At 37.6% G+C, this 12,820-nt stretch overlaps 1 protein-coding gene across 1 annotated transcript; it reads left to right on the forward strand.

Annotated features, from left to right (window-relative positions):
- The first annotated feature begins 1,660 nt into the window (after positions 1-1,660).
- On the forward strand, positions 1,661-12,475 carry pygma (phosphorylase, glycogen, muscle A). Its single transcript, XM_043220777.1, has 20 exons — positions 1,661-1,988; positions 3,527-3,628; positions 3,710-3,788; positions 4,332-4,435; positions 5,274-5,405; positions 5,494-5,605; positions 6,031-6,113; positions 6,621-6,764; positions 6,884-6,976; positions 7,432-7,578; positions 7,996-8,159; positions 8,437-8,551; positions 8,722-8,823; positions 8,908-9,055; positions 9,510-9,568; positions 9,654-9,795; positions 10,159-10,366; positions 10,491-10,625; positions 11,111-11,177; positions 11,532-12,475. Exons 1-20 carry the CDS (start codon positions 1,746-1,748, stop codon positions 11,679-11,681), a joined length of 2,529 nt encoding a protein of 842 aa, XP_043076712.1. The 5' UTR covers positions 1,661-1,745; the 3' UTR covers positions 11,682-12,475.
- Positions 12,476-12,820: the final 345 nt, after the last annotated feature.

Raw genomic sequence — 12,820 nt, forward strand, 5'->3', positions numbered from 1 at the left:
GAATGTTTCGAGACTTTTTTTTGTCACATTCACAGCAAAAGAGGGTGGAGGACAAAGAGTGAGAAAAAAAATGCTGAGAGAAAAAAACAATGTTGTGACAAGGTAAATTAATTCTGTATATGTTCTATTTAATATATATATATATATATATATATATATATATATATATATATATATATATATATATATATATATATATATATAATTGATTAATAAAATGATGCATAAACAATAGCAAATAAAATTAAACAAAAAGTTTATGAAATGTTGTTTAGTTTAATAATAACTCTGCATGTGACTTTACTTTAATTGTAAATCAGAGCATCACAGAACTGTGCTTATAAAGCATGGTCCACACTACTGAGGGTCTGATTAAAGTGAAACTGAACAGTTGTGTTGGCTCCCCCTCAGTGGCCATACAATGTCAAACACTTTCTCATTCTGGCTATTACTAAAACTCTAAATATTAAAACTCAAATGTCAAATAATGTTTTATTGAAAATCTCTCTCTCTCTCTCTCTCTCTCTCTCTCTCTCTCTCTCTCTCTCTCTCTCTATATATATATATATATATATATATATATATATATATATATATATATATATATATATATATATATCATTTAATACATTTTGAAAGCAATAGTGAAAATGGAAAAGGTTAAAATCCTGAACTTGATGGAATAAAGAGAAACTAGTGTTGTTTAACTTGAAATCATACTTAAATACTTAATCCAAAACAACAAAACAAAACAAAAAAACTTTAATTTCCTATTATTATCATCAATATTATGATGTCTCACATTTATCTTGAATGTAAGTATATTTGCACTATATTTAATAATACGTTCTTGACCATTAAAACAGAATGTGGTGAACCGAGACTCAGGTCTCAACACATAGCTTTAACCATTTCTTTCTTTGTTTTTGTAAACAAACCTTATGAATCTAAGGCAAAAATATCTAATAAGCGCGTATTATTTATTTATTTTTTTGGAGCGTAGGGGGCTAATGAATCTTTATGATCTTTACAGAAAACGGCACGTCTTATCCGGTTCTGCTCTACAGGATTTGTGAAGGTGCTGCAGGGGGTCTGCAGAGAAAATAAATACCAAAACACGATATTTTTAGACAAATGAACGAATGTGACGACTCGCTATGCATTAGCCTATATAACGTAATAATGCTAATGCGTTGGTTTCAACGTCTACAAAATGTGATTTGTTAGTCCCATGGGTTAGAATCTAGGTCTGCAATTCTCTATGAAATGAACGGTTTAAGTTAGCGAAATATTTTTTAATTGAAATGCATATTAATTTGGACAAGACAGAGAATTCACGCGCGGTGCACAGCTGTTATATAGAACTATGCGAGCCGCGTGCCGTTCAAATATCATGGCCTTTTAGTTGGGTCATTGCAGCTATTAATGTCTCTGGCTCCAGAGACTTCTGGATTCTTGGAGTCGTGATTCAACTCAAAATACGTTTATTCGTACTCGTTTTTCACTTCTACTATACAGATTTATCAGTCGTGTAAAAAAAAGAAAGCGCAGTATCCTCATTTTCATAAAGCGTAAACTTACTGAAAACCTAATTGGCCGGTTGCTGCGAGCCGACCCCGCCTGCTAATTAATATTCATGAGGCGAACTTTAAATAAGCGGAGCCGTCAGCGCCGTATGGGTGCTGTCGCGTGCGGTCTTGTGTTTACTCTCTTACCTGACAAGACGAGACTGGACTGTTGTCACCATGTCTAAACCACTGTCAGATCACGACAGGAAAAAGCAGATTTCGGTGAAGGGGCTCGCCGGTGTGGAGAACGTGGCGGACCTAAAGACAAACTTTAATCGCCATCTGCATTTCACGCTCGTGAAGGACAGGAACGTGTCCACCAGACGGGATTATTACTTTGCGCTCGCGCACACAGTAAGAGACCACTTGGTAGGCAGATGGATCAGAACACAGCAGAGTTATTACGAGAAAGACCCCAAAGTAAGTTCGTGCATGTTGAGGTTGCACTAAAACAAAAGCAAGTCCATGCATGACACGACTGCACCAAAACAACTATATTTTGTATGCAATTAATAACTAGCCTACATGAATCAGTGAACCTACCATACATTCTTTCCAGGCCATTTGTATACTCAAAGAGATGCCCGGCTTGACCACAGCATTGTTGACCTTTTGTGACCCTTCTTCACTGGGATCAGCGACCTATGCAAAATAGAAATAATTTTAGCGCACCTTTGATAGTGTAATATAACCTTCGCGATGATTTCAACTTCGTACAGATCTCAACATGAAAGAGCATTTAAGATGATCAATAGCATGAGTTACGTACATTAATAAAGCAAAAATGCATCGACTTTATTGTGTCCTGTGTGCATGCATAAAGCATCTTGAATTTTGATTGTGATTTATTTCAAGGTGTATTTCACTGAAACGTAACTAGAGGGGCATCTGTTGTATATCTTTTAGAATTATTAAAAGGAAGAGCGGAAACCGTGTAAAAATAATGTGTCAGTATTCAGGGCATCAAAATCTGAGTCTGAAGACGGGAGATGAAACCACGGCTCAGCATCACTGACCTTTTCCTCTCAGTCCAGCCTGAAATCCCTGAATGGAAAAGGTGTCTGGGATATAAAGGTCAAAAGTTGCTCCCTAAAAGAAAGGTCACTGTAGAAACATATATGGGAGGAAGAAGTGACACGTATTTCAGCCTTATAATATATCAGAGTTACATAAAGACTATACAAAACTTTATGCAGGAAATATCGTAACTAAAATGACCAGGACTTCTTCAGAGACTTCTTTTCCTGTAGGTGGACGTAAGCAACAAACCTTGACTTGATCATTAAAAGCTCCAATGAGGCTTACGACGGTTTCCTCGTAAATGTGGCTGCAGAAGCGATGTGAAAAACCGGTCCCACGAGTTCAAAGCTTTTGGATGCAATAAAATGGCTGGCGTGGGCAGAATTGTGTGGTTTACCTGGACACTGCCATCTTTTTTTTTAATAGTTTTCAACATTGTACGACACATTGGTCTGCACTCAGACCTTCTTCATTAGCTGCTTTACAGAATAACATTACACACTCTGTAACCTTTGCTGACGACCTCACTGCCGGTTATTTTTGCTGGAGTCAAAATGCCAGTGTTACATAACACCAGTGACCTTCCCCTATCTCTGACTAGTCTGTTTCAGCCCATCGTGCCGCCACACGCCCACTCTCACCTCCACTGTCTCTTTCTCTCTCTTGCTTTTCATACCCAACACCAAAGGAAGGCCTAAAATGTCAAAGGCTACAACAGGGGCGGCATCGGATTGCCATATGTATAATATCCCTCTGCCAGGAAGTATTAAAATAGTTTTCAATAAAGTCTAAAAATAGCTCCCAGGCCGAGGGTGGCCCTTGGAGAGCTTGACTTGGTGACCCTAAATCAATATTTCGAAGTACATAACCATTACCTAAAATAAAAAAAAGAATTAAAAAAAAAAAGTATTCCTTATTATCCTTCTTGTGTCTATTAGCGAGTTTATTACCTCTCCCTGGAGTTCTACATGGGCCGCACTTTGCAGAACACTATGGTGAACCTGGCACTGGAGAACGCTTGTGATGAAGCCATGTATCAGGTAAGACTACACATTGTAGGCAGTGTAATTCTTTAGCTGATTGGTCGAAACCACTGATTCGTTGCATACTTTGTTCTTCAGCTGGGTCTGGATATGGAGGAGCTGCAGGAGATGGAGGAAGATGCTGGACTGGGAAACGGAGGCCTTGGTCGTCTTGCTGGTTAGTAATCTGGCCGTCATCTTCAGCAGTGTTGGGGAAAAAAGTAGTTAGATGTAACGGAATTACGTAATTGTAATCAGTTACAGTTACTGAGACAAAATGTGTAATTAAATTTGTTACATATGAAAAGTTAAGAATTACAAAGAGAGTAACGTCAGATTTTTTTTCATGTAGATTTAATAATTTATAACATATGTAAATGCCATGCAAAAGTGAATTTTGCATCCGATAAAATAATGATAATTGAAAAATGATTGAAAAACAGTTGAAAACATTAGAAATTTTGAAAAGTAATCCAAACATAAACAAATGTAATTAGTTACATTATTGAAGTAATTAAAAACGTATACTACTAATAACATTTTAAATAGGTTACAGATTTCCAAATTAACCTTCCAACAACGATCTTTAGTGTGGACTTTTGCAAGAACTTTGTTGGAACAGCCTGTTCTTGAAAATTTCAAAGCCATAGAACTTTTCAAAGGCATTATCAATCTGTTTCTGAAAAGACACTCCCCATTGGTCTCTCCTTTTGTTTGTTAGCCTGCTTCCTGGACTCCATGGCTTCTCTTGGACTGGCTGCCTATGGTTATGGTATCCGCTATGAGTTTGGTATCTTCAACCAGAAAATTTCCAATGGCTGGCAGGTACTTTAAATTACCTAAATGTAAATTTAGTTTAAAAGGAATAGTTCACCCAATAATGAAAATTACGACTCCAATTACTCTGTCATACCGTTCCAAACCCATAAGCGGAACGCAAATTAAGATATTTTGGACGAAATCCTTTCCATTCAAGTCCAGAAACGTATAAATGATATTATTAAAATAGTCCATGTGACATTAGTGGTAGCGTAATTCTATGAAGCTACGAGAATATTTTTCACACACAAAAAAAACCTCAAACATGCCAGTGCATTGCTTTCTATACAGGGTCAGAGAGTTATGAATTTAATCAAAATATATTAATTTGCATTAAGAAGATGAACAAAGGTCTCACTGGTTTGGAACGACATGAGAATTGTGATTAATATTAGAATTTTAATTTTAGCAACCACCCAGACCACTTTATTCGCCATGCCACACAGCGTATTACTTTAGGCAAAAATATAACTTAAAATTACTCTGCAGGCATTTAGAATTTCTGATACATTTACATTTAGTGATTTAATAGACGCTATTATCCAAAACGACTTAAAATTTAGTACAATAGAAGAAAAGCCAACTAAAGAGCAACAATGTGCAAGAGCTATGACAAGTCTCTGTGAGCCTGAAGTAGTACACATAGCAGGAAATAATTAGATAGAATAGAAAAAAGAAAGCTAGTGTTAGTTTTCAAGACAAACTAGCAGAATAGAGAGTACTAGAGTTAGAGGGTCAAATACAGATGGAAGAGATGTGTTTTAGCCATTTAGTGAAGATGCCTAAGGATTCAGCTGCTCAGATTGAGCTGGTAATAATAGTTGATGATATTGATGAGTGACAGGTGGAAGAGGCAGATGACTGGCTCCGCTATGGTAACCCCTGGGAGAAAGCACGTCCAGAATATATGCGCCCTGTGCACTTTTATGGTAGGACAGAGCATCAACCAGATGGAGTGAAATGGGTGGATACTCAGGTATAGCATCATTCTCATTCATATAGCTATGTATTTGTTTGAGTGTGTTAATACTGTATTCATAAATCCTTATATTTTGTTTCCACAGGTTGTCTTAGCTTTGCCCTACGACACCCCCGTACCCGGATACAGAAACAACATGGTAAACACCATGAGGCTGTGGTCTGCCAAGGCCCCTTGCGAGTTCAACTTGAAAGACTGTGAGTACCAGCAACAATTACTGTATAGTCCCGTACAGTTACCGTACCTGATATATTGTTCGGTAAATTTTTGCAGTCATTCATAGGAATTTATGGAAGCGATCTACCACTGAATAAAAAAAAAAAATTCAGGCTTTTTGCCTTTCTGAATTATGCAGTATAAACTTGGAACAAGACTTTTTTCGCAGTTGCGAGTTTGTATCTCACAATTCTGACCATGTCTCGCAGAATTATTTTTGAAGTTTGTATCTCACAATTCTGGCTTTCTAACTCACAATTTTGTGTTAGTAAGTCAAAATTGCTAAATGTTAACTCTACTTTCTAAAAAAAAGTTTATATCTGGAAATATTCAATTATGAATTTATATTCCTTGACCAGCTTAAACATTCGAGTATCTGACTCGCACGTTCTCCTCCCTCCTGCAGTTAATGTGGGTGGCTACATTCAGGCCGTGCTGGACAGGAACCTGGCGGAGAACATCTCTCGTGTGCTCTACCCTAATGACAACGTCAGTAAACACAAAACTGATCCTCAACTCACTTGAATAATTCATTTGAAAATGGATATTTGGTGAATATTTACATAACCTAAAATGAAAAAAAAAGTAAGGAAAACCATTAGCAAACACCATCTATCATCACTCTATTAATCAACTATCATCAATCCATCAAGCAAAACACATGAGCAACCACTTACCAACCCCAGAGAACACCCAATCAACCAGCTATCATCACTCTAGCAACGATTCAGAACACCCTAGAAACCATCTATCATCGTTTTATCAAACAGAACTCTCTAGCAACCACACAGAATAAATTTGTTGCTGGCTGCTTGTACAGCATTCAAAAACGTATGCTTTCAAGCTGTAAAAAAAAGAAACACCAAAAAAAATAATAATAAAATAAATAAACATTCAAAAAATCTCTCGGTCAACTATTCCTTTAAGGACAACTATAGTTTCATCACATGGTTTTTACATACCCTCTTGAAGCTTTCGGTCTGTGTTTTCTTGTAGTTTTTTGAGGGTAAGGAGCTCAGATTGAAGCAGGAGTACTTTGTAGTGGCTGCAACTCTCCAAGACATCATCCGCCGCTTCAAGGCCTCCAAGTTCGGCTCCAGGGATATCGTGCGCACGGACTTCAGCACTCTGCCTGACAAGGTTGGCATATCCAAATATCTTCTAAAGTCCCATTGAAGATGTTTGAAGTTGTTTTCAGTGATGGAAAATGTGGGTGTCAAATGCATTTGACATGATTCTCTATTTTGTTTGGCTTTCAGGTGGCCATTCAGCTGAACGACACTCACCCTGCCTTAGCCATCCCAGAGCTGATGAGAGTGCTGGTTGACGAAGAGAAACTACCATGGGACAAGGTCTGACCTTTTTACTGTGAACATTACAACTGCATCATTCCTATTTTCATCCAGCACTGAATTGCTCATAACACTAGAGGGCGACAGAATACAAAGACACTCAAAAACCATTCAGAACATCATTAAATTTACTCTTTATTACGTTACATCTGAAAAAGTTGCTCTTAAAGGAATGGTTCACCCTAATATTTACAACTTTCCGCCATTTACTCACCCCTGTTCTGAACCTGTATAGGTTTCTTTCTTATGTTGAATGCAAAAGTAAATATTTTGGAGAAAAAAAAGTTGTTGGTTTGCTTTTGACTTCATTGACTTCCACAGTGGGGGGAAAAAAATACCATGGAATTGATGCATTTTTGAAATATCTACTTTTATGTTTAACGCGTACAACACAAGGGTGATCAAATGATTATAAAATTTTCAAGCTAAACTGTTGATTTCCTCACTCTCTGCAGGCGTGGGACATCTGTATCAAGACCTGCGCCTACACCAATCACACTGTGCTGCCTGAGGCTCTGGAACGCTGGCCTATCGACCTCTTCCAGACCCTGCTGCCACGGCACCTCGAGATCATCTACGAAATCAATCGCCGCCACCTGGAGGTCTGAGTTCAACAGAGCACGAAACTAGAACACATTTATACACTGAAAATTGAAGTCAACATTTGTCTGATTCGACACAGGCAAAAGCATGTTTCCTTAATAACAGCCACCCAAAAGTATCCAATATATGAAGAGACAACGTCTGTTAAACAATTGTTTTTAGCAATTTTAATAAATAATTTTTTTCCCCCTGCGTATTCTAATTAATTTCAATCAAACTGCAGTTGGGTTATTTCGATTAGGTAAAAAATTACTAACGATATACTAACTAAATACAGCTAACTAACAACAAGAAACAATTAAAACATCATAACATAATAAAAAACTGGATTTTAGAAAATTTGGGTTTCAGAAAAAGATCAGGATGTTTTTCTGTGATTGTGTTGTATACAGAACCCATTCTGTTTGTTGTTGTAGCGCGTGTCCTCTCTTTACCCCGGTGATATGGACCGCTTGCGCCGCATGTCTCTCATTGAGGAGGGCGGACAGAAGAGAGTCAACATGGCTCATCTGTGCATCGTCGGCTCTCATGCAGTCAACGGTGTGGCGCGAATCCACTCGGACATCCTCAAAGCTACCGTGTATGTATTCAAACACACCCTGTCAGTCAGATGCCCTTACATACGCTCACCTAGTACATGCCATTTCACACTGAATTCCTCAACAGACTGTAATCATTAAGTTAGGGAACTGAACTGAACAAATTGTTTGGTTTACACAAAACAGACTGAACGATTTGTTGCCGACTTGTTCCAAATGACTCAATCAGCCGGTTACAGTCATTCTCAATGAATAATTAACTTACACTGGTTCCGAATAACATGAGTAAATAATGATCACTATTCATTTACTAAATAGATTCAAAGACTTCTACGAGATGGACCCGCACAAGTTCCAGAACAAAACCAACGGTATCACCCCTCGCCGTTGGCTGGTGATGTGCAACCCTGGTCTGGCTGAGGTCATTGCAGAGGTTGGTGCAGTCATTCAGAACTTCATTTGTTGCTTGTTACCATAACTGACTGTGACAGGATCCCTGACTGTCAGCAGAAGTTTGTGTGCACTAATTGTAGTTTTATATAATGTATAATGTCATGGTGTGAAAGCCTGATTCCTGAATTCTTTGGCTTGCTCACATGTTAGAGAATCGGAGAGGACTTCATCCGCGACCTGGATCAACTGCAAAAGCTTCGTGATTTTGTCAATGACGAGGCTTTTATTCGAGATATCGCCAAAGTTAAGCAGGTTAGAAAGGAAGGATATGTGGCACGTATCAATGGCCCAGTTAGTCTGGAATGTAAAATTGATTTAAGTTCTCACCTCTTCTAGGAGAACAAGATGAAGTTTGCTGTGCACCTGGAAGAGCACTATAAAGTAAAGATCAACCCCAACTCAATGTTTGACATTCAGGTGAAGAGAATCCATGAGTATAAGAGGCAGCTGCTCAACTGTCTGCACATTGTCACTTTCTACAACCGTAAGTGACTTTTAACTTACATTAACTTTTAAGAGAAAGCAATCATGAGAAATACTGAGTACCATATATGAAATAACGATATTTGGCCCCCACCCCACCATTGCTATCAGTCAGGGTTATTTTCTCTCGTGAGAATTTTAAAACATTTTCGGAAGAGAAAGTAAAAAGAAATTTATATTAAATATAATAAAATAAAATATTTGTCCCCTTCTCTTTATTACTATTAGCCAGGGGTGTTTTTCTCAGTGGAGGCTTTTTAAGCAGTCTTTTGGGGAAAATAAAATAAAATAAATAAAAAAAAGTTTAAATAAGATAAATGAACAAAACCATAACATAAAATAATATTTTGCACAACAATCAAATGTAACACTGTCCAACTCGCACATCATCAGATAAAGCTGCAGGCTTAGAGAAATGTGTTATGACATTTTTGGGTGTTATTTCTGCTCTGCAGGCATCAAGAAAGAGCCTAACAAGCAGTGGACCCCAAGAACAATTATGATTGGAGGAAAGGTGATCTTATATGATTTAAATGCAGATGTTTATTTCATTCTGTTGTTGAGTATCTGATGATCATGTTCTGCTCAATTCTTCCCAGGCTGCTCCAGGCTACCACACAGCTAAAATGATCATTCGTCTCATCACAGCTATTGGTGAGGTGGTCAACAATGACCCTGTAGTGGGCGACCGCCTCAAAGTCATTTTCCTGGAGAACTACAGAGTAACCCTTGCTGAAAAAGGTGCCACATTACAACATATGCAACCACATATGTGACTATTCTAAATGTATTTATTTACTTTATAATATCATTTAAATCTTTTACTTTTTGATAATGAGCTAATGAGATGTGTATTTTTTAAGCGTTTCTTGTCTTTTTTATTGTAGTTATTTTAGAATGTCAGTTAAACTAAATTAAAATGAGAAATGTTGCCTTTTCAGCTAGCTAAAAATAAAGTCTTAATTCTATTAGGTTTGGTTTTTTTAGAGTATTTTTTCAAGTAAGTACCACTTAAAAAAATCCACATATACTGCCTTATTGTCACCTAAAGGTGGGTCAAGTGATCATAAATATTATGCCTATTAATGTTGTTCTTTTTCTCAGCGGTACCTGCGGCTGACCTGTCTGAGCAGATCTCCACAGCTGGCACAGAAGCTTCTGGAACAGGCAACATGAAGTTCATGCTGAACGGAGCTCTGACCATCGGCACCATGGATGGAGCCAATGTGGAGATGGCAGAGGAAGCAGGAGAAGACAACCTCTTCATCTTCGGCATGAGAGTGGAAGATGTAGAAGCTATGGATACTAAAGGGTATGGAAAAATATTTTCATCTCATTTTGATACTTACAAAATACTATTTTTTTTATGTACTTTTTGGTAGAATTTAGAAAAGCAATAAACACAGTTTATCACACAAGCTCTTTCTGTTTTGCAGATACAACGCATCTGAGTACTACAATCGTATTCCAGAGCTGAAGCAGGCCATTGACCAGATTGCAGGGGGCTTCTTCAGCCCAAAACAGCCAGACCTCTTCAAGGACATCGTCAACATGCTGATGCACCACGATAGGTAGAGAAACAGCAAGCAAGGATCCTTACACGATCAAGGCTCAGAAGTGTAGCAAAGGAATTCCTTCAAATAAACCATGTGACATCAGTGGTTCAACCCTAATTTTAACCAAGAAAATGTTTTGAGTGCAAAGAAAACTAAAATAACAACTCAATAACTTGTCTCCTCTGGTCTGGTCCTGCGTCACTCAGAAAAATAACAGGCCATTAGAAGAGAGACCCATGAATATGAATTAGCCAGACCAAAATCCACCTGTTTTTGGCAAATCTGAAAAATATATTGAGATATTGAGAGTTTTGGTACTTATACTATAAATAAATATATATATATATATATATATATATATACATATATATATTTTTAGGACATCAACAACTAAAATAAAACTACAATATGGGACCTTTCAATTAATATGAATAATATGTTACAATAGAAAATATTTATCACATTTGTGGAGTGTGAAGTTTGTGTTTCTTGCTACACAGGTTTAAGGTGTTTGCTGACTACGAAGACTACATCAAATGCCAAGAGAAAGTCAGTGCTTTGTACAAGGTCCGTGCAAACTGTTTTTGTTACATTGCCAAAACTTTGGTAACACTTTATAACAAGAATACTTAACATGAACAAAGAATGAACAGTACTTCTTACGGCATTTATTAATATTGGTAAATGCTCACTTCCAGCATTTACTAATGCATTATTAAAATCACAGCTTGTGTTAGTTAATGCACTGCGATGTAACTAACAATGAATGGTAGTGTTTTTATTTGTTAACAAAGTTGAATAGATACTTAATATATGTATCGTTCATTGTTTGCTCAGTACATTAACATTAAATGAAATCTTACGGTAAAGTGTTACCAGAACTTTGATCATGGTTATTTATAATTCTATTTGCGTTGACAGAAACCTAAGGAATGGACCAAGAAGGTGATCCTCAACATCGCCGGTTCAGGCAAGTTCTCCAGCGACCGCACCATCTCCCAATACGCCCGTGAGATCTGGGGTGTAGAGCCCACTCTGGAGAAGCTTGCTGCACCTGATGACCCGAAATAAACCTCCACCTGCCGATCTCGAACCAAGAGCAACCTGTCTGATCGAGCAACACTAGATGCCTCCTCATTAAGAAACCAGTCTTGCTCTAACTATGGCAACCCGAACGCAATCTGTCAATCTTCAATCTTAAACGTTCCGCCTCATTCACTTCATAAACACTCAATAACTTCAACAAATGTTCAACATTTAACATCTATATCAGCATTATTCAGCAAAAACCAGAGCTGCATTTCCTAAATGTACTATAAGCCTAAGTAGATCATAGAAACTACTGGCACCAATGGTCTCTACAATCTACATAGACTTACATGCTTTTAGGAAGCATTCTCAATCGCATATTCAGAATAAGATCATCGCATCGCAGAACGTTCTTGATGTTATATTTGAGTTTTGACATCCAGCGGAATGTTTTCTCCTCTCTGAACTGTTTAAGCACTGCACATTTGGAAAAAAAAAAAATCCAATTAAATCCAATCTCAAACAGTGTTGCATTTGGCTGCTAGTTCTTAAAGGATTAGGGACACGCTTAAAATGACAAGATTGTCAGTAATGTGTGCAAAACGGTTGGTGTAGGGGGTCACGGTTGCTTTTAAAGCGAGACAGTAAGCATCGCTCATACACATGTGTGAATTTGTGGTTACTTTTAAAAGGGTTTTGGAATGCGTAATGTCTAAAAGTCTCAAAAATCATGCACTTGAGAGTCTCATCAGCTGTTATTAATCATCATAGACAAATATCCAATCTTTTTGTTAAAGAACAACTAAATTGTGTAATAAACTATTACTAAATAACAATACTTTGTTCTCTTATTTCTCACCAGTTTGCTAAGAATGAGAAGAAGTGTTATGTAAACACACACTCGTTGACCCATTCATGCTTGACACTTGAGCACTTCAGTATTTACCCACGTGTGAGACACTCTCACACGCACGCAAACAATGTTTTATATCAGGGGTCAGTTGTGCTTTCCTCTGCCAATAAATATGACGTGCAATGGCTAACCAGCAGTGTCTAGGACTTGGTTACTCTGCCTCAATTGCGTGAGAAATGCTAAATCCCACCTTGCACTTTCAAACTCGAGGTCGTCTTACAAACCGGCAGGGGGATGCAAAAAATGTCTCGATCTGTCACAATGTGTT

This window comes from Puntigrus tetrazona, chromosome 21, assembly GCF_018831695.1.
Source record: "Puntigrus tetrazona isolate hp1 chromosome 21, ASM1883169v1, whole genome shotgun sequence".
Lineage (NCBI taxonomy): Eukaryota > Metazoa > Chordata > Actinopteri > Cypriniformes > Cyprinidae > Puntigrus > Puntigrus tetrazona.